General features: G+C 47.0%; 1 protein-coding gene and 1 long non-coding RNA gene across 5 annotated transcripts in view; one reads left to right on the top strand and one right to left on the bottom strand.

The window, feature by feature from the left end:
* Positions 1 to 412: 412 nt before the first annotated feature.
* Trim45 (tripartite motif containing 45) lies at positions 413 to 9,619 on the bottom strand. 2 transcript variants are annotated; one of them, XM_076574719.1, is made up of 7 exons: positions 9,415 to 9,619; positions 8,381 to 8,631; positions 6,028 to 6,761; positions 4,293 to 4,422; positions 3,601 to 3,715; positions 1,656 to 1,782; positions 413 to 685 (listed from the first exon to the last, which is right to left on the bottom strand). In XM_076574719.1, exons 1-7 carry the CDS (start codon positions 9,502 to 9,504, stop codon positions 537 to 539), a joined length of 1,596 nt encoding a protein of 531 aa, XP_076430834.1. In that variant the 5' UTR covers positions 9,505 to 9,619; the 3' UTR covers positions 413 to 536. The 2 variants fall into 2 exon arrangements, with proteins under 2 accessions (XP_076430834.1, XP_006989149.1); XM_006989087.4 differs by lacking the exon at positions 9,415 to 9,619 and having other exon boundaries at positions 8,381 to 9,313.
* Positions 9,620 to 10,061: 442 nt separating this feature from the next.
* Positions 10,062 to 23,554, top strand: part of LOC121830263 (uncharacterized) — a 32,421-nt gene continuing 18,928 nt past the window's right edge. For 2 of the 3 annotated variants that reach the window (XR_013052269.1, XR_013052270.1), the window contains exons 1-4: positions 12,126 to 13,820; positions 14,670 to 15,161; positions 16,414 to 16,460; positions 16,926 to 17,015. This is a non-coding gene — a long non-coding RNA (uncharacterized LOC121830263). Of the gene's footprint in view, positions 10,351 to 12,125; positions 13,821 to 14,669; positions 16,139 to 16,413; positions 16,461 to 16,925; positions 17,016 to 23,554 lie in introns of those variants that run through there. The other variant, XR_006073389.2, reaches the window with a different exon arrangement.

Raw genomic sequence — 23,554 nt, 5'->3', positions numbered from 1 at the left:
CATTCCTCCTTATTAGCTGTCTACTTGTGTGCCCTACAGATGACTCATCACCCAGGCTCTCAGCTCAACAACAAAATCCCTTTAGAACTGTCATAAACCATGCACTGGAAAAACTACTGCAAGTATACTAACAAAATGTGAATGAGACAAAGGGGTCTCATTCTCTGAGAAGCACTTAAATTTCAGCTCAGGGATAAACTGAAGAGGCTGTAAAACAACAGAAAGGAGGTAACATCTTCCCTGTGCCATAATGTTCCCCGGCATAGACACCTTGACGCCTGTATGGAACAGAAAAGAACCTCCTGTGGAGAGCTCGTCAGCCTGCCTTGAGTGGTGCAGTGGTGGCCCACACTCAGCAGCCATGGTATAGGCGAGCAGCTCACACACACAAAAGAGCACTTGAACTCTGATGTTAGAGAAAGCACTTTGTCTTTAATTCTGTCAGTCTCTTTGGAACTAAAGCTCTCGGGTCCTCTGCACACCTTAGGTCATGCCGGCTTCAGGTTTACCTGGCTGAACTTGTACCCAGGAAGCCATCAGAGGGCCACGGTCCTAAGAAGACTCCTTGGTGCGCTCTGCCCACCGGTGTACGTGCACTCAGACTTCTCAATAAACTTCCCACAGCAGGACCAGTGCGGACGACCTGGGTGTCCTTTGTGTCCATGGCCACAGCCAAGGTACCCACCTGCATATACAAAGGGGGGGAGGGGACAATTGAAAGGAGAGCCCAGCCTTTGCTACACAAATTCAACCTGGAACATTCAGACTTGAGCAGTGAAACTTTCTCCGAAGGAACTACCTGTTTCACTCCCGGTAACCAGAACTACCGAGACAGTCATGGCCAGGCCAGGCTCTCAAGACTGTCCCACCTGCAACCTGAAGGTGATCTAGTTTGCATTTGAACTTAAAGGAACTGATTTGGATCTTACCTACATGTGATGAGTGACATGAAAAAGGAGGGCAGATCAGTGGAAAAGGAGAAAGATCCCCGGGCTGGTTGCACAGGAGGGTACGGAAGCCCATTATGTACACGAGTGTTTTGCCTGCACGAATGTCTGTGTACCACGTGTGTGCCTGGTACCCAGAGGCCAGAAGAAGATACCAAATTCCTTGAATTGGGGTAATAAACAGTTGTGAACCCCCATGTGGGTACAGGAATTGAACTTGGGTCTTCTGGAAGAGTAGCCAGCACCCACATGATTGCATCTCCCCGAGCTCCAAGATAGAATAACTTAAAAAAAAAAACACTGGGATCTCTTGCCTGGAGATCCTGCCTTCCCAGAGAGTCAGACATTGCTCAATCATCCACTCCCCTGGTCTGCCCATTTGAGATTCCTTCATGATTTTGGGTGGGTCTGCATTTCACAGTGCTGAGACCGCTAAAATGGGTGCAGACTGAATTTGAGAATTCCACAGAGAAGCATGAGGCCAGTGAACCAGTGAACTGTATCAAGAAAGAACTCAGAACCTTGAAGCCTGTCCTTTCAATTCAAGCTTACTGTGTAAGCTCCTTGTCCTGCCTCTAAACATGAGGCTAGGATTCTAGAAGTACAGCCTCAGTCCACACACCCTGACCTAGTAGCTGGGAGGCAGAGGAAGGAAGGACCCTTGCTGCTGCATGGACTAGCAGGCTTGAGGACCCTGACCGTCCTTACCTGGCATGGTGCCTCCACAGGCACAGCGGGCAGTTTTCTGGCCTCCGCTGGAGCAGAAGGTACAGCAGTGAAACACACCTGGATGTGGGCGATGCTTTCTCCTCACGGTCACAGTGAACGGTGAGCCCTGAAGGGTTCGGGCCAAGAGCAGAGGTATCAACAGGGTGTGCTGAGCATCAGTGCGTGATAAGCAGGCGCTAAGTCACAAGAGGGACAAGGACGCGGGGCAGAAATATCTCTGGCTAGGGACTTCTCGGCTGGATGGGGCAAATGGAAGCGCAGTGAAACCGGACTCGGATGCATGTTGCCCTTCTGCCATGCACCAGGGTCACCGCATTCGCCAGGGCACTGACTGTTGGGAGAAACCCAAGCCTCTGGGCACTGAAGACAGTTCCACAGGATCAGCTTCATTTTCAGTGACGTCTGAATTAGCTCGGGTTTGGCTCACGCCCTTTATGGACGCGGCCTCCCTCCACCCTTGAATGAAGTGGGAGTGTAAGCCACTGCACACAGTCATCTCGACTCGGCTTTGGTGTGACTGACCGCAGTCTTTAGGAGTCTCTATGTCAGTTCTTGAGGCATGTCGTGGGAAGTGACTGGGCTGCCGCACCACAAGCTAGGACACGTGCAGCTACTCGGTCACGTGTCTTCTCACAGAGCTAGCACCTTTCCTCCCACCTCTGACCCTGGACACCACAAATCTGCTCATCCTCTTAGTGGTGACCAAAGATACATGGGAGTGAGAAAAGTTCCATATGTGTGGCTAATGAGTCTCAAGGTAGTCACTCTATCCACTTTTTCCTCAAGGATAACTTGAATTTTACTTTCTCCTGGGTTTAACACAAATGTTTATTAAGTATTGTATTTTCCTGTCCCCAGGTAAGAGCCACATCAGATAAGGACAAAGTGGAACCTGGTACCCCAGACTTCCCAATGTTAAAGTCTCCCTCTTTTGAAGGGAAGATCCAGAGACTGAACCTCTAAAATTATGAGCCAAAATCAACCTTTCTTTCTTTAAGTTTATAGCTCTGGTATTTTGTCACAGTAATGGAAAGCTGGAAAACATGATTTTTCTTAAAAAGAACCTGGCAGCGAATATGACTGGCACATCCTGTAATTCCTGTACTAAGGAGGTCAGGGCAAGAGGATCAAGAGTTCAAGGCCAGCCTGGCTACATAGTGACTTGTAGGCCAGCTTACAGATGATAACAACACTCTGTCCCGTATCTCACACAACAAGAAAATGAAACAAAACAACCTGAAGTTAAAGTAAGAGGGTCAAATTCCAATTTTGGTTACAGAGCTACTGGCTATTGGGTCAAGACTGGTCTGTCTGTGTAGGCTTTGAAGAAAATGGAAACATCCAACCATTCCTGACATACTGTGAAGAGATCAGTAATGGCACTGAATGAGTCTTCCTAGTGCACAGGCCACATGATTAATATGACCACGATGGTGCTTATGGCCATCAACATTGCCTTCTGCCTGAGGGAATGACTACTCCAATGTCAGCAGAGACTTTAGAACTTCCTAAACCAAGAAGTGTTATACTTACTTATCGGGATTGGAACCATGGTACAGATACACATATGTATGCACTGATGGTTAGCCAGATAAATACCGACAGCAGGAAGAGCCGTAACTCTGCCGACTGCGGCCCACTCATGGTGTGGAAAGGTTGAAAACTGTGTGCACTTCTCTGCTAAGGGACTCCCCCGTGGTCAAGACATCTTCCCTGGATTAAGAATCCCAACAAACTAGCCAGGAGAGGAATAAAAGGCAGTGTAGCTGCCAGTCGGGGAGAGAGGCAACAGGGTCAGGACCGTGACCGAGAGTCGCAGAATCTGGGCTGTGTCCACCAGGAAGAGCAAAGGACAGTTACTCCCTCCCTTAAGCAGCTGACCCTGAGAGAGCTGAGCTGAGAGCAAGCACAGGGCCTTCCTCACCTGCACGTGCTGCTCCCGGATGCAGACCCACACAGTGTAGACTCCGGGCTCCTTGGGGGTGTAGGAAACATGGTATGATCCGTCTTTGTTGTCCTTGACCACCGTTCTGACGGGGCTGAATGAGAGGGAGGTCAGAAGGCCGTTCGCTCTCACAGGCCTGCTCCAGCTGCCCCCGTCTGCGGCCTGAGTTATGTTTAATAGGAACTAGAAATATCCCTCAAACTGAAGGTAGATGGCATCAGCTCTACTTTAGTCCAGCATCCTGAGAACCAGGAGAACGTTCCTGTGCTCTTTTATGCAGGTCTCTGTTGGGACTCCCTGCCCTGTGGCCCCTTCTCCTTAGGCCAGTTGCAGAGGGAAAAATATAAACAATCCTGAAGCAATTTAATAGGAAAAGAGACTAGGTTTAAGAAAGGGTGCAATTCTGTTACACATTAAAAAAAAAAAAAAAGTCTGCCCATTCCAAAGTTTGAAATGAGGACAATCTGGGGGCAGCAGAGACTCTGTAGAGAGAGAAAACTAAAGCTGAGCCATAAAATCTACTCAGGGGACACATTCCATTAATTGTGTGGAATCATTTTCTCATGGCATTATGGACCCATACGATGAAGGAGTCCAGTTATATCGCCAGTAACTCGAAGGCCCTGGTTTTCCCCTCACTGCCTACTGCACATGATACATTTAACACACACCTGTCTTTCTTATCTTTGGGGACAACGGCGACCTGGACGTTGTCTCCTCCCCTGCCCATGCTCTCTCCCGCGGCATCCTTACAAAGCAGGGTGAAAGAGGCTGTCTGTTTCTCTCGAGCCCTGTGGAGATCTGCAAAAGACAAACAGGGCTCACCCCACAGGCAAACAGAGACGCCATGGCCCCCAGTCAGACCAAACGAAGCTTGTGCTTCCTAGTTATTTGAACCACCCTGTTCCCTCTCGCCTTCTAGGCCATACTGCTCGGGTACCCATCCCGGAGACCTGGGTAAGTGGTTCAGCAGCAGCTGATTTGGGTCACGTGGGATTCTGCCTCTTAATTTCAGCTGTAAGGAAACTCTGCAAATATTTAGGATTAATCTAGGTGTCCAAAGAAAGCCTTCGGACCTGTAGACGGATATCCTCAAAACCACCTTCTGCAAGCCCCGGATCCTCCTAGAACAGGAAGAGGACACTGCAGTCCAGGGTGCTGTGTCCCTGTTATAAGAGCGCCTGCAACTCAGAAGCCATTGCCAAGGTGCTGGGGGACTACCCACGGGCTGCAGCCTGGAGGCCAGCATGCAGAGGAAACCGGGGTTCTCAGCCCTGGGTGGTGAGTTGCCAAGCATTGCCGAGAGACCTGTGGAGGGTCTAGGAAACTCCTGAGATTGTATGTCCTACTTCATGGGTACTTCCGGGAAAGATCACTCTCAGAGTGATCTGTGACCTCCAGAGTTAGAAATTCTGTGCCAAAGTGAAGGCAACTCTTGAATACAAATTTCCCATCAGGATTGATCTGTGAAATATGTCTAAATAACATGCTTCCCTTAGGAACAGAACACTGGTATAAAGAAACCATTTCTAGCTGGGCCTGGTGATGCACCCCTTTAAATCCAGCACTCAGAGGCAGGTCGATTTCTGTGAGTTTGAGACCAGCCTGTTCCACATAGTTCCAGGTCAGTCAGAGCTATCCAGTGAGACCCTGTCTCAAACAAACAAACAAAAGACCTCAATCTACCAAATCTTTTGAAATACCAACGATACGAAGTTTGTGTGACCCAAAACGGTAAGGAAGAAAGGAAGCTGTGATTCTGTCTTCCTTGTTCTGTAGCCCTCAACATAGCGCCCAAGCACCAGGAGCTGCCATGCATATCTCTGCACAGGCAGATTGTGCCTTGTTCTAGTCAGTGCTGTTATCTCCTGTGGGTGTGGCCAGGCTCTGTCACCCCAAAGCATGGCCCTTAAGGTTCTGGGGAGCTTCTGCTTTTCTGAAATGGAACGGGCTCAAGCATCACCCCAGTATCAACTGTGGCCTGCCCAGACCGAGCGAGAAGAAAGAGCAAGGCAAGGCGTCGCTGCCTTTCAAATCAGGACGCTTCTCCCCTTGGTCGGGGGTCAGACGTGGAGTACTCCTAGCTGAACAAGCCTCACGGCTTTATTCCTTTTGACACATGGTCTCCTACAGCCCAGGAAGGCCTCAAACTTGCCATGCATCCAAAGCAGTCCTCAAACTTCTGACCCCCCTGCCTCCACCTGCCGAGTGCTGGGATTATAGGCATGTGTAGTCAGGCTCAGTTGTGCGTGGTGCTGGCAATCAAACCCAGGCTTTGTGCAAGCTAGGCAAGCACTCTGCAGATTGAGCTCCACCCCTAGACAAGAAGCCACACAGTTCACAGACTTCTACATATCATATCCCCGTGCCCTGTCCTCTGAGTGCCAGTGGGAAATGCGTCCCTACCTTCTCCCTGGAGGACACATTTAGATGGATCAACTTCTTTGGTGTTAATGGCCCCGTACACTTCGTAGCCTCGGCACTGGCCTGCCTTCTCCTGAGGACAGAAGCTGATCTTATCATTCACTCCCAGGCGGGCGCTGTATTCAACTTTGTTCAGCTTCCTGAGCCGCTCGACCACTACTCCCTTGGTGATGAGGATTTCCAAGTCTGAGCCGCTGGTCAGCAGGTGCTCGGTGAACTCCACTCCAGTCCGCATATCCGCCAGCAGCTGTTCCAGCTGTGCCTTCTGCAGTTGCAAAGAGTTTTCCTTCTGGACCCGGATGTCATCCAGCTGCTTCAGCAGCTTGTCCCGATGTTCCTCGATCGCTTTGATGTAGCCCTCAGAGAATGTTCGGACATCAGCCGCCACTGCCTCCACGCGCTCCTGGAGGCCACTGTTCACACTTTTGATCTGAGCCAGGGCCTCCTCCAGGGCCTCCACATGGGGCTGGGTGCCTCTGAGGAGCTCCCGCACGGAGTCTCCATGCTTGTGGATGACGTTGCTGGTGAAGTCGTAGGGGTGCTCTCGGTGCTCCCCAACCACACAGTCCCGACACACGGGCCGGTCACACAGTTCACAGAACAGCCTCAGCTCCTCCGCGGGGTGAGCAGGACACAGGATGGGCTTTCCAACCCGACTGTAGCCTTTCAGGTCCTTCAGGTCCACCATGGTATGATACATCGTCTTCTTCTGCCGCCTGGAAAGAAGCAGGAAGTGGGGGGATAACTTAGAGGGAGACAGTTTGGTGAAGAGGTTTTCGGAGTTCAATGGATTTGAGTCACACCCCTCAGAACTTCTAATATCAGACTACAGAATCCTCTGGCTTGATGGTTTTTCCACACAGTGAGACCCAGGCCTATCTGAGCGTTGTTGTTTAGAACACAATACATATATACTTGGAGTTGGCTTGGACTACATCTTCAAAAGGTGCAACGCTGAGACTACGTTCTGAGAAACTCTCGCTCAAGAGATAATTGGGTAACTTTAAACAAGGGTCACAGCCCACTTCCAAGTGCATGGTGGAAGACGAGTACCAAGCGATACAACCATGCCCGATGGATCTATGAAGCAACGAAAGCAGCTGGCTGGCTCTCACGATCTCTTGTCTCACGTTGAAGTAACATTTTAGTAAAGCAATTCCTTTGGCCAGCGCCTACATCATGTACACTGGCAGGCCAGCATTTCCCTCAAGAGGCGTGAGCATTAGTAGAAAGTGAAATCAATGGGCACTAAAATCAAAGCTCTCTTGAATTCCTCCTTTCTATAGCCTCCTGGGGGACTCAGGGAAATCCCTAGGAAAATGCAGTGACTGCCTGGAGCGTTCCCTGGTAACAGTCCCACCAGCCTGAAGTGTATATGCCTATTCTGGTCCAAGTGTGGCTGCGGAGGAAATGGGTCAGCTGTTGAGCTGGCAACACGACAGTCAGAGGGGTGACCACACAGGTTAAAAATAGGGAGCAAAGACAACTGTGCTGCTGGTAAGGCCAGAAAACAAAACTGCTCTAGGTTAATCTGAAAACCTTGCTTAGTTTTGGTGTTTCATTTTCTATTCTGATGCACTAGAGTGGGACGGAGGAGAAAAGGGGACAAAGACTAAATGATAACAAACTTCATTGAGTGTGATAAAAAGACAAAATAACCCAGTTAGAACCTACCAGCCTGCTCTCCAGGTACAGAGGTATGAGGTACGGCATAGCCAATCGATACCCATGCCGAGAAGGTGGCACGCATTTAGTAAAAAGAGCACAGAAGGGGCAGGTCTGAAGAGAGGACTCGGCTCAGTTACACGCTTACCAGCTACGGGAACTTAGCAAATCACAAAACATTGCTGAGTTTCCATTTCAATAAACAGGGGTGAGATAAGCACTCATCTTTCTGTAGAAGTTACAATGATCAGATGAGATCAAGGGCAGGGGCTATGCTAATAGCGCAGTAACCTGGTCTCTCCAGCACCTGGTGCATATTCAATAGCGATTGGCGATGGAAGGAACACCGACGTGCTCTGTAAACCGAAACCTGTGATGCTTTTATTACTAGAGGTATCAGGCTGGCTGCATTAACTTCCATTCCAGAGGTTGTGATTGCATGGCATGTTGTTCTTTGCCGTTTGGTGTGTCTGAGAAAGCCTTCCTTCCGACCTGCTCAGCAAGGGATTTGTGTCGTTCCCCCCCCCCCCCCCCCCAGAGCTGAGGACCAAACCCAGGGCCTTGCACTTGCTAGGCAAACGCTCTACCACTGAGCTAAATCCCCGACCCGTGTCTTCATATCTTTGCACCTCACTCTTAAGCCACAACAGGTGGGGTATTCCCTCTTTACCTATGAGCCTGGCAGCAGAAGTGGCAGAGATTGGCTTTGCAGGTCTGACACCTCTTCTCTACTTCTCTGTCGCTGCACAGGTCACACACCAGGCCCTGACCTTCCCCACGCAGACTCTCCAGCATCACATCATTCATGGCCAGGTGGTCTATCGTTAAGGCCTTCACTCCACCCAAGGGCAGGTCCACCTGAGCATCACATACCGGACAGAGGATGCCAATCTGGGGCTGCAAGCTGCGTGACTTGGGTTCCTGGAATATGGACCCCTCAGAGCTTGTGTCTGAGTCACCCCCACGGATGTCCACTACTGAGAACGGCTCCAGCTTTTCCAGACACGTCGTGCACACCGTGTGCAAGCAAGGCAAGAGCCTGGGGGCTTTGAAAAGCCCTAGACAGGAAGGGCAGTGAGTCTTGCCTGAGTTCCCAGATGCGCTCGCATCGGGGAGTTTGTGCACGAAACCCAGAAACAGCTTCCTGTTTTCTGACATCTTCCCCACGTCTGTACCCAGTATCAAAAAAGACCCTGCGTAGTCTTACAATGCAGGTTAAATTCACCCGAAGGCAGAGTTCCCAGGATTTGAACAGAGACCACCAGGGCTCTCGTGCTGCCAAATAAAAGGGCAACCGGAAAGAGGGTGCCTCTGAGGAACCATCCACAGATCTACTCTGGATTTGTGGCTGGGCCCTTCCTTTCCACTGCATCCCATACCAGACACGTCCACGCCCTCCTCTATCACCCAAGTCGTCCTCCTCGCAAGAGCTTCCAGATCTAGTGCCCCAGCTAGTCCTGCCACCACCACCCTGACCCCTGCATTTCGTGTCCTTCACGGCTACCCCCCACCCGCCCCACTGGTCCCACCCCCACCACGCGACAAGCGCGCCCTCTCCCCGGGCGATGAGGTAGTGAGCCCTCCGGCTCTCCCAGGGTGCGGCGCCAGGGGCTGCCGCCTCCCTAGGCTGCCCAGAAGGCCCTAGAGCCGCCGCCCCGCCTCGCACCAATCCCAGCCCAGGGAGGCTCCGAAGAGTCCAATCACCGTGCGGGAGGGGCGGGCCTCGCCGCCCGGAGCCTCGCCGCCCTCCAGAGTGACACCACTGCCATCCAATAAGCCCAGCAAGTTCCACATCTTCGCCGGGCCACTCGCGCGGCGGGACGACCGCGACCAAGGAGGGAAGAGGAGTCTGGGAGCTTAGCGGCGTAGGGTCGTCGGCGTCACTATTTCACGAAGATGAGCTCTGGCCACCAGCGAGGCCGCAGGACCTTTGAAAAAGCCTGGCTGAGTGCCGCAGGAGGGACCCGCCCCAAACTCACATAGGGTCCTCCCATTGGTGCGTGGTACTGTCAGTCGGCCGAGGTGTAGCCCGAAGCATGCTGGAACTTGTAGGCGGCCTCCCCTTAGCTTCGGAGGCCTCCGGGAAGCAGGGGTTATTTTGCCAGGTCTCTTTCTCGGTTTTCTGAGCATCTTTTCTGTTCTGGAGTCCCTCAGGTCTGGCGTGCCGGGTACCAGAACCCCCGCAGCTGGCTAGCTTCTGGCATTTTCCAGGGCAAAGGTAGCTCCGGCTCTCGTTCCAGGAACCTAACCGAAAAGTTTCGAAAGGCTGCCCCTTGGAGCTCAGCTGAGTTTCCGGGAAGGCGGGAGGGAATGTGACCTAAGAGTTAGATACTTCTCAACCAGAATTCTACAGTAACGGAAGGAGGTGTGGGACGACGACAAGCAGAGCAAGTTTGGCGGCTGTTTTTACCATCAAGGGGGGCTCCTGACTGGTCACAATGGGACAGTGGAGGATGTCAGTGAGGGACGAGTCCTCTGTAGGCCCGAAAACTAATTAGGAAGATGGGCCCGCCTGGTACCCTGAGCAGTTTTACTTCTTTGTGTCCTTGGAGAATTTGGCCAGGAATTTCAGATTCATTCATGTGGAAGCTGCTTCCTACTCGTGGGGTCTGAGACCTTGATCTCTGAATTCCAAAAATGGTAACAACATGGCTCCTTAGCTACTACGGTTCTCATTCTTCAGTAGCTTAAGCCTCTGCCTGTCTCACTGCTTTCCTTCGTTTGGAACCTTCCTTACTTGATTTCGATCCATGGACAGCCGTTTCAGGGACCTCTTTATTAGAGATGCCATACTGTATTCATACAGTCGGAGCCTACGCTTTATGAAGTATGGACTCCAGGTAGAAAAGGCCCCAAACTATGGAAATATGAAATTAAAAAAAAAAACCATCTGGCTATTTCTAAATATGTTGGGTTGGAGATGTAGCTAAGTGTTTGCTTACTATGTATGAGGCTCTGGATTCTAGCACATGTGTGTGAACACAGTCAAACACACACACACACACACACACACACACCAAAAAAAAAAAAAAAAAAAAAGGTCTGGTTTAGTCCTTATTGTGAGGGTCTTCAGATCTGTTCTAACTTTATAATAAGTAGAATACCTGTGGATTACTTGAAAGCCACGTTTATATAAAAGTCATGTGACTTCCCAAAGTAAGATACCTACAAAAGTCTTAGAAATGAAAGTGGTCCTTACCTAGACTTGCCAGCCTTTGGTCCTCTGCACTGCCCTGACCGAATCCGCTGGCTTCACTCCACTATGCTGAAGCAAATTACAAACCGCTGGACTTGGCTTTGCTGTATATTCCTGCTCTGAACTCTGCCCTCCTTGGTGCTTAGCTATACTGTGTTTCATCTCTTATTCATGCCGCATCACATTCCCCTTAGTGGGTATTCTAACCTGTCTCCGTGGAGAGCTGCTTTATAATTTATATGCACCATCTCATTTAATCTTCTAACAGCGTAGGAAAGAGCAGCCTGGAAGAGGTCTAACAGTCGGCCTGAGCGAACATCTAGGACAGAAACTGTCTTAGGATGCCATGTCTGAGACTCCGCTGCAGTCAACTTTACCCTTCCCTTTCTCAGCTTCTTACGAACCAAATCTCTCACACACGGAGCACCTACCTGCCTTCCACGGAGGGAGAAAATGGAACTACCTGGAGAACGTCCTCACTTTTACTTAAAAGTCTGTGCATCTCTTCCTTTCTCATGACACTGATTGCTGTTTCTATCCCAACTTCTTCTGCCTCTCTTTATTTCGCTGACACTTTCCAGTCAGTCCTTTACATGGTTTTTCTTCTGAGGACTGTGATTGAGTCCTGAGGGGAAATTAATCCTACTTTGATCCAGTTCCCCGCAGCCTAATTAACTCTGGTGGCTCTCACCGCCGTATTTCTCACCACCAATAATTTATTGGCATGGAGATCCTGAGTGACGATATTGGCGGACTTCTCGCAGTCCACAATCATTTCAGCGTTTGCCGTGCTGTGTAGTTGGTCTGCTTCCATACCCTTTGTCAGCCCCACTCCTCCATTTTGTTCTGGATCTTTCCCATCTGTAGTTCCTCCGAAAGAGTCGAGTCCTAGACCTTTCATTTCAGCACTGACTGACCTCTCCCCCAAGTTTTTATAAGTGTCTATTATAACCCCACTGCAAAACATGCTCCCATCACATAAGCCCCATCTTAAATGTCTCTGGGCTTCTCTTGTCTTTAAATTCAGTGCTCTGAATCTTCCTATTTCATTCTCCTGAGGGGAAGCTCGCTCTTCCAGCCTGAAATCTTATAGTCCTCTTGGCCTCCTTTCTCATGTCCCAGGTCCAGGCAGGCATCGGTTTCTTTCCATTCCCATTGCCAACACCTTACTGCATAGAGTTTTTAAAATGGTACAAGACTGTATCACTCTCACTTCCAGCACCACATTAGTTTCTGAATCATTCTTGACTTCCTTTTTTAAAATAGCTCATTTGATCTTCCAGGTTAGTTGTAAAACCATGTTAAGCCATGTTGATTGTACCGAAGTTAGAAAGTCAGGGAGGAAAGATGACCTATCAGGAGATCAGGAAGGCCAGGGAGAGGGAAGATGACCTATCGGGAGATCAGGAAGGTTGGGTCTGATTGACACTGATTGATTCATCCAACAGCTACTGAGTGAACACATAGAAAGGGAAACATAGGTTCTGACGGACTATCTTTCACCATTACATCTGTCTCTATCAGTCATTATCCTTTTACCTCCTGATTTCTCCTGAGACGTCTAGTCTAAAGTCCAGCCCCATCCGCTTCCCTTCATCCCCTCCTTCCTGGGGAACTTCCTATGGGCTCACACTCACGCTTCAGTTTCTCCTTCAGTCTGTGCTCCTCCCTTTTCTCTTCCTCCTAGCTGAGTCTGGAGAAGTGGCTTGGACAAAGTGTCCCCCATAGGCTCGTGTCGGAACACTCAGTCCTAGTTGGTAGGTGTAGTTCGGGGAGGTTTGGCAACTTTTCATGGGTAGATCTTCACTGGAGGAAATGGCCCACCGTGGTGGGGGGGGGCGCATTGAGGTTTTATAGAAACCTCCTTCCACCATGCTCTCTGCTTCTTGATTTGCCCAGATGTGAGCAAGCAGCCGCATATCCCTACCAGTGCTTTAAGCCACTAGGCTGCCATGGTTCCCCACCACGATGAACTGTATCTCAACCTGAGCCAAAGCAAATGCTTCCCTCCTGTGTGCTTGCCACCATGAGAAAAGTGCCATAAAAATAGTCTACGCTTGCTCGCTCCTCGAATTCTTTTCCTTCATTTTACCCCTAATGCCATGCAGTCCGGCATTTGCAAAAGGCCCCTGCAGCATGCCAATGTGTGCTACTTTTCAGTTCTTACTTAACTGACTTTGTTGTCAATTAAAACACAACTGTCTGAAACCCCCCCCCCCTTCCCTTGCTCCCTGGCCATCCTCTCTTACCCCACGGTGCAGTTTCTTCTGCTCATCTCTTCAATGTTACTTGGGTTCTTAGCCCTCATCTGCCTCCCTCCCCAAACCTCCTCCTTCTCCCTTGATTGTTATGGGGGTGATACTTCAGGTGATGTGTAGAAAAAAAAGCATCAGTCTACTTGTTTCCTGTGGGCTGGGGGTTCTGCTATTGGTACCACTAACCCCTCCACGAGACTTCTGAATTCAGAGACTTGGTGGTGAAGGAGTGACGTGGACACGTGGCTGGAAGGAGAGCAATCAGACCAGGAGGCGTCTGCTTCCCGAGAGGCTCATAGCTGGTGTGTTCAAGCACAGCGGAAGGCCAGGGCACTAGGGCGGCACGGACAGCCAGTGGGTGGGCAGAGGAGGGATTTTCTTCTTTAAGGACCTTACCTTGGCAGCCAGCTTCGGCTCTGCACTGCCCCTGCACTATACCGATTGGACCAGTCTACTTGCTCTGGTTAATGCAACTCGCCTGTGCCTCTGTTTAGACATCTGCTTCTCCAGGAGTCTTCCATTCATGGAGTCTTTGCTGTGTATCTCTATGTGTGCTACCCATATGTGCTGGAGAGATTTTTGTCAGTGTGACACAAGCTGGGACATTTGGGAAGAGAGAACGTCGGCTGAGAACATGCCTCCATCATACTGGTCTGTAGGTGAGTGTTCTGGAATATTATTTTAAGATGCATTACATTCGTTTATGCCGTTGAATGTTTGTTTATTGTTGCAAAGCTGTGCCGCATTCTTTTATGTTGTATTTGTTTAACTCTGTAAAGCTGTGTTACTGTGCCTGTCTAAAACACCTGATTGGGCTAATACAGAGCTGAACCGCCAATAGTTAGGCAGGAGAAAGAATAGGCAGGGCTGGCATACAGAGAGAATAAATAGGAGAAATCTAAAGAAGAGGAAGGAGTGAGAAAAGAAGGAGAGGAGGATGCCAGGGGCCAGCCACAGAGTAAGAAGGGAAGAAAGACATATAGAATAAAGAAAGGTAAAAAGCCCAGAGGCCAAACATAGTTAAAGAGAAACAGGATCATTTAAGTTAGAAAAGCTGGCTAGAAACAAGCCAAGCTAAGGCTGGGCATTCATACATTTGTATTTATTTGGGAGCTGGGTGACGGGCCCCCAAGAGAAAAACAAAACAAAACTACAGATGAGTCTGTGAAGCACTGGTTAGTGGTTGATGTGGGAGGTCCCAGACCTCTGTAGGTGGTGCTACCCCTGGGCAGGTGGTCCTGGGAGGTACAAGAAAGGTGTGTGCATGTGAGCCTGGAGAGAAAGCAGTAATGTCAGTCTTCCGAGGCTCCTGCCTCTGCCCCTGCCCCCATTCCTGCCCTGTCCTCCCTCAGTGATGCACTGTATTCAGGACATGTAAGCCAAGTAAACGCCTTCCTGCCCTAGTTTTGTGTGTGTGTGTGTGTGTGTGTGTGTGTTATCACAGCAACAGAAAACCACACTAGAACACTACGCACCTCAATTTTCTTTCTTTTTCTTTTCCTATCTAGCCCTGGCTAGCCTGGAACTTGGTATGTAGACCAGGCTGGCCTTGAACTCTCAGGAATCGCTTGCCTCGCTGCTGGGATTAAAGGTGTGCGCCTCCACCACCCGCTACATCACATTCCCTATGCACTCACCTGATGCTGCTTCTGCCGTCACTGTGCCTCTCTGCCTTTTTTTCTTTAAGATTTTATTCTTATTATTTTAAAATGATGTGTGTACGTGGGTATGTGCACATGAGGCATCAGATCCCCTGGAGCTGGAGTTAGAGGTGGTTGTGAGCCACCCAGTGTAGGAGCTGGGAACTGAACTCAGATCCTCTGGACTGCTGAGCAAACTTCGAATCACATGGGCTCCTGCTGTCTGCTGCATTTCAAACACCGGCTACAGCGCCTGAAACACAACGTGTTCAATAAGTGGATACGTGGCTGAGACTCGTGGTTCATATCTAGAAGCTCATATCCGGACAAACCATCGGGGAGATGCATTGCTAATTTCAGGTAGATCATTTTTTAGCTTTCTGAAGTTCCCATGTCCTGATTCCTAACATACGACTCTTTAATGCCATCTAGTGGAAGTAGCTTCTGTCAAAATAAAAGTTCCAATAAGTTTGGATAGTGCTCACTTGGTTCTTTATTTTATTTCTTTATTTATTTTTTAATATGTTTTAACTGAGAGAAGGAAGGGATTGAATAGGCTCCAGGACACAGCGAGTTCTAGATGTTTTAGTTTTTACTTAAAAAGTCACTCTGCTGAGAAAGGTATGGCATTCAACAATAGTCCCAGCACTTGGGAGGTGGAGGCAGGGATACCAGGAGTTCAAGGCCATTAAAGGAAGGAAGGAAAGAGGGAAGAAGTGAAGGAAGGAACAGAACATGAGGTGATGGAATTATGAGACACAGCAAGTTTGAATAACCCCGTTCCGACACTGGTGATAAATGGGCCGCTGTTCCACTTTGAGCCGGTGAAGATGAGATGGTTAGAATGAGGTCAGTTTTCAAGCTCTCCACAGAGGAGAGGGTTGGACTGAACTACACAAGACATCAGCCCCACAGTACTTATTGGCAAGGCAGCCATTTTAACAATATTGACTCTGCCAACCTATGAGCATGGGAGGTCTCTCCTTTAGTGCTTGCCCGTATTGACCTGCCATCCTGGCAAGGAGCAAGCCATAAAACTAGCCAGGGCATGGGCTTACAGAAAAAGTCTCTACTGTCTTATTTATAATACTTCATCCTTTGTATCTGACTCCTGTTGACTGACAAGTGTATGCCATGGCCCCCAATAGCCTATAGTCGACTAGTCAGAAAGTGTCAATCATAAGTGATCCTTAAACTTTGTACACTTTATTGTCCACATGTCTGTGTCTTTCTCTGAAATCCACTTTATCTGTTTATCACACACTGGAGCTCATTGTCCACCTTTCTTGGAAATGAATGTTTTTAAAAGGTATCTGGTACATTATATATTTACTTTTAACAACATGAGTAAATGCTTTTTTATTATAGTAGTTACACATACATTTATCTCCCATGAAAAATATATATAATTGCCTAAAATGGGTAGTATAAAGGAAGCAATGCATTAAGAAGTCAAATTTCATGCCGCATGTGGTGATAATGCTTGTCATTAAAATTGGAGAAGCAGTTGTAGGGTTCTCACGCTGTTATGCTAGAGAATTGGTCACAAAGGCATGCTTTGTGCTCCTAGTAAACACTGCATTCTAATTTAACACACTGTTTTCCGTTTCAGGAGCCCTCCAGCTCTTGACTTTAGTAAACGATGTGCTAACTTCCAAGGTTAGTTTTGAAAATGCTGGTTTAAACTGGACCTTTGGTGTGGTATACATTTGCCCTGGTTATTTTTTTTTTTAAGATTTATTTACTTATTTTATGTGTATGAGGGCTCTATCTGCATGTATGACTTTATGCCAAAGGAGGGTATCTCATTTCATTATAGATGGTTGTGAGCCACCATGTAGGTGCTAGGAATTGAACTCAGGACCTCTGGTAGAGCAGCCAGTGTTCTTAGCCACTGAGCCATCTTTCCAGCCCATGCCCTGGCTAGTTTTATGGCTTGCTCCTTGCCAGGATGGCAGGTCACTATGGGCAAGGACTAATGGAGAGACCTCCCATGCTCATAGGTTGGTAGAGTCAATATTGTTAAAATGGCTGCCTTACCAAAAGTAATATAGTCAATGCATTTCTCTTGAAAATTCCAATGACATTCTTCACATAAAGAGGACATTTAACCCTAAAACTTAGGTGGAAGCACAAGAGATCTCAAACAGCTAAGGCAACCCTGATGAATGCTGGAGGCGACAAGACCTGACTTCAAACTCAGCTACAGCCAAGGTAACAAAAGCAGCGTGATAGTGCTGTAGACCCATATGACCTAGATAGACACCCATGCGCTTGCAGCCATCTGATTCTCGACAAAGGTACCAAACCATGCACTGGAAAAAAGACCATCTCCTGCAAAAGTGTTAGTAATAAAGTTTAGGTATCCAAACTAGAGCCTTATCTCTCACCCTGTACAAAAATCAACTCAAATAGACCAAGGGTAAGACCCAAAACTTTGGAAATTGTTCCAGATCTAGAGGCAAGCAATAGCTTTCTGAATAGCTTCCAGTAGTTCAAGAAATAAGAGCAAGAACTGACAAAGATATATCAAATTAAAATGCTTCTCTACAGCAAAAGAACAATCAATGGAGAGAAGAGACAGCACATAAAATAAAAGTCTTTCCCAAGTATTTGTCTAATGGGAGTAATGGCCATAATATATAAAGAACTAAAAAGGGGACAACAGACCAATTGGCTCAATCAATGAATGAGTAATGGAAATGAATAGACACTTTTTAAATGAAGATACGCACATGTGCCCATGTTATATGCAAATACACGAACAATATTTAACACCCCTAGCTAAAATGTGCCACGGACTGGCCCACCGGGAGTACCACGACCGTAGGAGAGTCAGGGCTTGGGTAGTCAGGAAGGCAAGGATTCGGCGACTGACAGACAGACAACAAACACACTCAAAAGTGGTTTGAATCTGCTGCAATTTTACTTCTGTAAATCAGTAGTTTATATACAGAAGAGAAAACTATCAAGTCATACAGGGAACAACAAGAGCTTGGCAATTACATCATCTTTAAAAAACATCAAGCACACAGTTACTAATCGGCGCTAGACATATCCCTTCACTCACAAGAACTTTATGACCCAAAGAGCAGTCTGTGTTTTTTAAACTTAGTACAGTTCCTAGACTTGTGTAGGCTTCTTGCAGCTGTGTCCTTCATCTTTATCTCAGCCGCTCACTAGTTTATTATTCATTTTTACTTTTCTGGTTCTCATGACCCATTTAACCAATTTGGATGCTGCAGATCCTCCCTAAGTCTTTCTTCAGTTCTTTACTATATATCTCTTTTTCTTAATATAAAATCTTTTTACCTGCTGGAATATGGACACTTGTACTTTTACACCTGTAAGGGGAAAGGGTTCTGCTGTAGTCCTTAAGTTTTCCATGCTGAACTTCCTCAACAGAGGGGCCCACTATCTGCCTCCTATGAGATAATGTTTTTTGCCATAAATCACTTTAGTTGGGATTCCTAGTAGGTGAGTGTTCATTCCCTAGAAGTGCCTGAACTATTATACTTTCTATTATCTAGCGACTTGAGGCTTGAGGTCTTTAAGGAATAGTTCATTCTGCTATATCTAAATAAGGTCCATGTCCAGCTTCCCCTTTCCTCCACAGTTCACAACCTAAGCATTCATTAATTTTGGCTGTGTTTTATAGATTAATTAGAACATTATCAGAAAAGCAGTTATACAGAACCCATAGCCCAGGGAGCTCATGATCTCTGAAGCACGTCTCCTTCGAGAACGAGACATAACACGGGTACTCTGCCAGGGACCTCCAGGGAGCTTAGTCCCGTGGGACACGTATCTCCCGTCCGCTATTATTGACATAATTGTTCATGTCACACGGACGACACTGGAGTTGGTGTGGCAAAAATGCACACCAACTACTTTGAGATTCTATCTCACCCCAGTCAGAGTGGCTAATCATTAAGAAAACAAGGGGGCTGGAGAGATGGCTCAGCAGTTAAGAGCACTGGCTGCTCTTCCAGGGGACCTGGGTTCAATTCCCAGCACCCACATGTGTTGTGGGATGTTTGTACACTGTGTGAAGATATATTGCTGTGATTGGTGTGATAAAGAGCTGAATGGCCAATAGCTAGGCAGGAGAGTAGGTGGGATTTCTGGGGAGAGAGAGGAAGAGGAGGAATCTAGGTGCACAGATTTCTCTAGCAGAATCAGAGCAAGTCGGATGTGCCACACTGGGGAAAGGTCAAAGCCACATGGCAGAACATAGATTAATAGAAGCGGGTTAATTTGAGTCAGAAGAGCTAGTTGAGAAAAAGCCCAAGCTTTTTCATAATTTTTATAATTAATAAGAAATCTCTGTGTTGTTACTTGGGGCTGGCGATTCAAAGAAAGTCCAACATGAAAGCTTGCTACATACACGGAAGCTAAAAATCATCTATAATGCCTTCTTCTGTCATGCAGGCATACATGCAAGTAGAACAGTCATATACATAAAATACATAAATAAATCCTTGGCCGGGTGGTGGTGTGCACGCCTTTAATCCCAGCACTTGGGAGGCAGAGGCAGGCGGATCTCTGTGAGTTTATGGCCAGCCTGGTCTACAGAGTGAGTTCCAGGACAGTCAGGACTGTTAAACACAGAGAAACCCTGTCTCGGAAAAAAAAAAAAAAAGAAAAAAAAGAAAAGAAAAGAAACAAAAACAAGCAAACAAAAGGCAATCTGTTCACTGCTAGTGGAAATGTAAATTAGTTCAGCCACTATGGAAATCAGTATGGAGGCTCCTTGAAAAATTTAATATAAAAGTTTCATATAATCCAGCTGTACCACTTCTGGGAATATATCTCAAAGAAAACAAAACAAAAAACCCGAAACCTAAATATTGTATGCTTTCCCCTCATATGTGGGAGACAGAAAAAAAAAAAACAGACATGAAAGTACTGGAGATGTGGAGACGGAATGAGGGAAGGAGAAGGCAGGATAAAGGTTTAATAGAAGAGGTGACTATTATCAAATGATATATATATATATATATATATATATACATATATATATATGTATATATATGTAGTTGTCATAATGAAAACCTTATACTCCACAATCAGTACAATAATCACTTGGGCTGGAGAGATGGTCCAGTGGTTAGGAGCCCTTGCTTACTTCCAGAGAATCTGGATTTGGTTCCCCACACCCACATGGGAGCCCACAACCATCCATCAACCCAGGTCCAGGGGATCTGACATCTTCTTCTGGCTTCCAAGGGCACCAGGCACACACATGGTGAGCATACGTATATGTGTAGTCAGAAAAGCCTGCAGAACGCTCCTTCAAGGTCCCACACGTGGTAACAGAGATGCTGCCCTGCTCCCCAGCCCCTTCTCTGCCCCCATGTTATCCTCACAAGGTCTCCAGCAACTCAGGCCAGGCTCAAGTGACTAAACCACTGTCTGCCCTGGGGACTTGCTGTGGGAGGGCTCTGGACTAGAATTGTGAGGGGGTAGAGAGGGACACCCAACTTCAGTAAAAGAAAACAAGGAAAGGCCATGAGCAGAGACAGACTTGTAATTTATTTTGTATTTTAACAAACTGATATAAATAAAAATAAATCTAAAACAATAATTCAATCTGTCCTAAGCATATATAGCTGTCTCTTCTAAAAAATACAGTATAACAACCACTTAGCATTTACATTGTTTGTGTAATGTTATAAATAGAGAAGCCAAAAGCTACACAGGAGAACGCACACATGTGAAATGCAAACACTATACCACTTCCCAGAAGAGACTTGAGCATCTGCAGCTCTTGGGATCTGCAGGATGTCCTGGAAGCAATTTCCCACAATACCAAAGGTTGAGTGTGTGTGTGTGTGTGTGTGTGTGTGTGTGTGTGTGTGTGCACAGTGTATGTATGAGTGTGTATGTGTGTATGTGTGTGTGTGTGCGTGCCTGTGTGCGTGTGTAGTATATATTTTTATCGAGAAAATATGTATGTTTGCTAAACAATCCAACAGTTTAGAAGAATATATATGAGTAACATCTCTTATGCCAAGTCTGAATCTGAGAAACTAGTTAATTTTTTGTTGTTGTTGTTAAAATATCCTTGTATTATGCAGGCAGTGATCTTGAAAGCTTTTAATCCCAGCACTCTGGAGGCAGAGGTAGGCTCATCAATTGAGTTTGAGGCCAGCCTGGTCTACAGAATGAGTTCCAGAACAGCCAGGACTACACAGAGAAACTCTATCTTGAAAAAAACAAAATAAAACAAAATCCATATGTTATAAAACTTACCATAAATGATTTCTAAACTTTCATAAAGAAAAACATAGCGAACTCAGACATAAATTTCTCAGCACTTGGCTTTGCTGGCTAACAAAATTCTGTCCCTCTTGCCTAGTATACATCCCAACTGTTACTTCTCTTCTTTGCTAAAAATCTTAAAGCAAATCCAAGACAAGTCATTTTTGTTATATCAATATTATATTTGTAAAGGCTAGATGGAAAATATTTTTGAAATTTCCATGAAGACTTCTTCACTTAAACATACTGTCACCTAACATTTTGTTTTAAAATGTCCTTCATTTGAAAGAGGATTCGGGTGAGAATTAGGAATAAAATAATGAATTTGTGACTGTAAGTAAAAGGTGTGTGCATGCCTACACACACACACACACACACACACACACACACGCACGCACGCATGCACGCTCACACACACGCACACGCACACACACGCACACGCGCGCACACACACACGCTCACACACACGCACACACACGCGCACACACACGCACACATGCACACACACATGCACACGCATGCGCACACACACACACACACACGCATGCACACACGCACACACACACACACACGCACACTCACACACACCACACCACGCCATTCACACCGCACTGCTTTCTCTGCAGGATTTGCGGGGCCGTGCTGCTTCTGATTTTACACTTGAACCCCCTTCAGCTTCCCCCTGTCCTTTGGAAGAGTTATTAAAATGGTTAACAAATGCATGCCTTTCCCCCTCATTTCTCTGAGTGATGAAACCTGGAATGACTAGAAAAGGGCAGGCTGTGATTGAATGCAGTGTCTCTTCTCATTCAAATGACAGCTAACTTTTCTGAGCACAAGTCGCCCACAGCTTAGAAACAGCATTTACAGCAGGAGTAGATTAGAATACATCATGGTATAGAGAGACGTTTATACATTAGTTCCAGAGATGTTGGTAGGAAATATAAATAATGTTCCCAGCTGCAAGAAAATATAAATCCCCTTCACCTACTGAGGCAGAGCCTAGTTATGTATTCTAGATTGACGGCAGCTATTTTTTCTTAAGTACCTATTTCCTAAGAAGCATTTAAATCAGCGCTGCATTTTAATAAAATGTTCATTTATTTGCACAGTACGTAGGACCTGGAAGGACTTTCTATCTTTTGTACGAAGGCAATGTCTCTCATTTTCTTCTCTTATTTAATGAGCAATACATGCCGTTTCCCAGAAATTCAGATGTGACAAAGCTCTTCTCTCCTTCAGCATTAAGTGTTGCTCTGTTAAAATCTCCCAAGAAAATGTTTGCTGTAGACTGTGGTAGCGCTGAACTGGGATGGGGATAAAGGGCCCTGCTGCCAGATATTTGTATTTGAGGGGCTGAGAGGCAGAAGTCTCGGGGAAAGGCTTACAGGCTGATTCGGAAGCTGCCTTTGTTGAGCAAACCGCACTTTCTCCTTGTTTCGTGCGTGGCCTGGAGCAGTGCTGTTGGAGAGGGGGAGCTGGGATGAGCAGAGAGTGGTCCTCGCAGCATCCCCGCACAGCCACACCCCAGTCCTGTGCCTGCGGATGTGGGAACACGTGGGAAGAAGCCCTTGCCTCATGCAGCTGTTTATCATTCGAAATATGGTTAGTCCAAATTCAGACACGCTGTATAAAGTAAGTGCTGACTTTCAAAGATTTATACAGAAAAAGGATGTAAAGTATATCATTGATTGCATGTTGAAATGATACATGTTTATGTTTATTTTCATAGTTTGTAAGTAGAAACTTGTCTGCGTGTGCGTGATTGCATGTGTGTGTGCAAGCATTAGGGTGTGCCCATGTTGTTTTCACTCCCTTTCCATCTTACGTACAGAGGCAGCATCTCTCACTTGAACCCAGAGCTCAGCCACTCAGCTGGTCGAGCTAGCCAAGCAGGCTGCCACGTCCACCTGTCTGGGCTGGGGATCCAGACTCTGGGCCTCACCTTTACACCACAAGCACCTTACCCACTGAGTCATAGTATAAATAATCATTTTAAAAGAGCAGTTTTAGGTTCATAGCAAAACTGAGCAGATTATATTTTTCTCATAATAACTGCCCCCACCAACACCCTGCACCATGGTGGTGCTCTAGTTACTGTGAACTGAAGTCACTCTGTTGTCGCTTACACTTGACAGTCTGCATCAGGCTCACATTAGTGATGTATGTTCTATAGGTTTTGACAGATGCTAGCATGTATCAGCCATCACAGAGTGTCTCCAAAGTCCCTGGTGCTACATCTCTTCTTTTTTATTTTATTTTATTTTATTTCATTTCATTTTATTTTATTTTATTTTATTTTACAATACCATTCAATTCTACATATCAGCCATGGATTCCCTTGTTCTTCCCCCTCCTGCCCCTCTCCCCTTCCCCCCAGCCCACCCCCCATCCCCATCTCCTCCAGGGCAAAGCCTCCCCCAAGGACTGAGATCAACCTGGTAGACTCAGTCCAGGCAGGTCCAGTCCCCTCCTCCCAGACTGAGCCA

The sequence above is a fragment of the Peromyscus maniculatus genome, chromosome 6 (assembly GCF_049852395.1).
Source record: "Peromyscus maniculatus bairdii isolate BWxNUB_F1_BW_parent chromosome 6, HU_Pman_BW_mat_3.1, whole genome shotgun sequence".
Classification (NCBI taxonomy): Eukaryota; Metazoa; Chordata; class Mammalia; order Rodentia; family Cricetidae; genus Peromyscus; species Peromyscus maniculatus.
The sequence above is the reverse complement of the archived record's forward strand: the minus strand, read 5'-3'. Positions and strand labels throughout refer to the sequence as shown.

Excerpts from the sequence above, each read along its gene's own strand:
- Trim45 (XM_006989087.4), bottom strand. The coding sequence starts at position 8,868 with ATGTCAGAAAACAGGAAGCTGTTTCTGGGTTTCGTGCACAAACTCCCC. Across the intron at positions 6,762-8,380 it reads TTCTGCTGCCAGGCTCATAG|GCGGCAGAAGAAGACGATGT; the intron begins GTAAAGAGGGAA and ends GCTTCTTTCCAG. Across the intron at positions 686-1,655 it reads CTGTGGAGGCACCATGCCAG|GTGGGTACCTTGGCTGTGGC; the intron begins GTAAGGACGGTC and ends TTGTATATGCAG.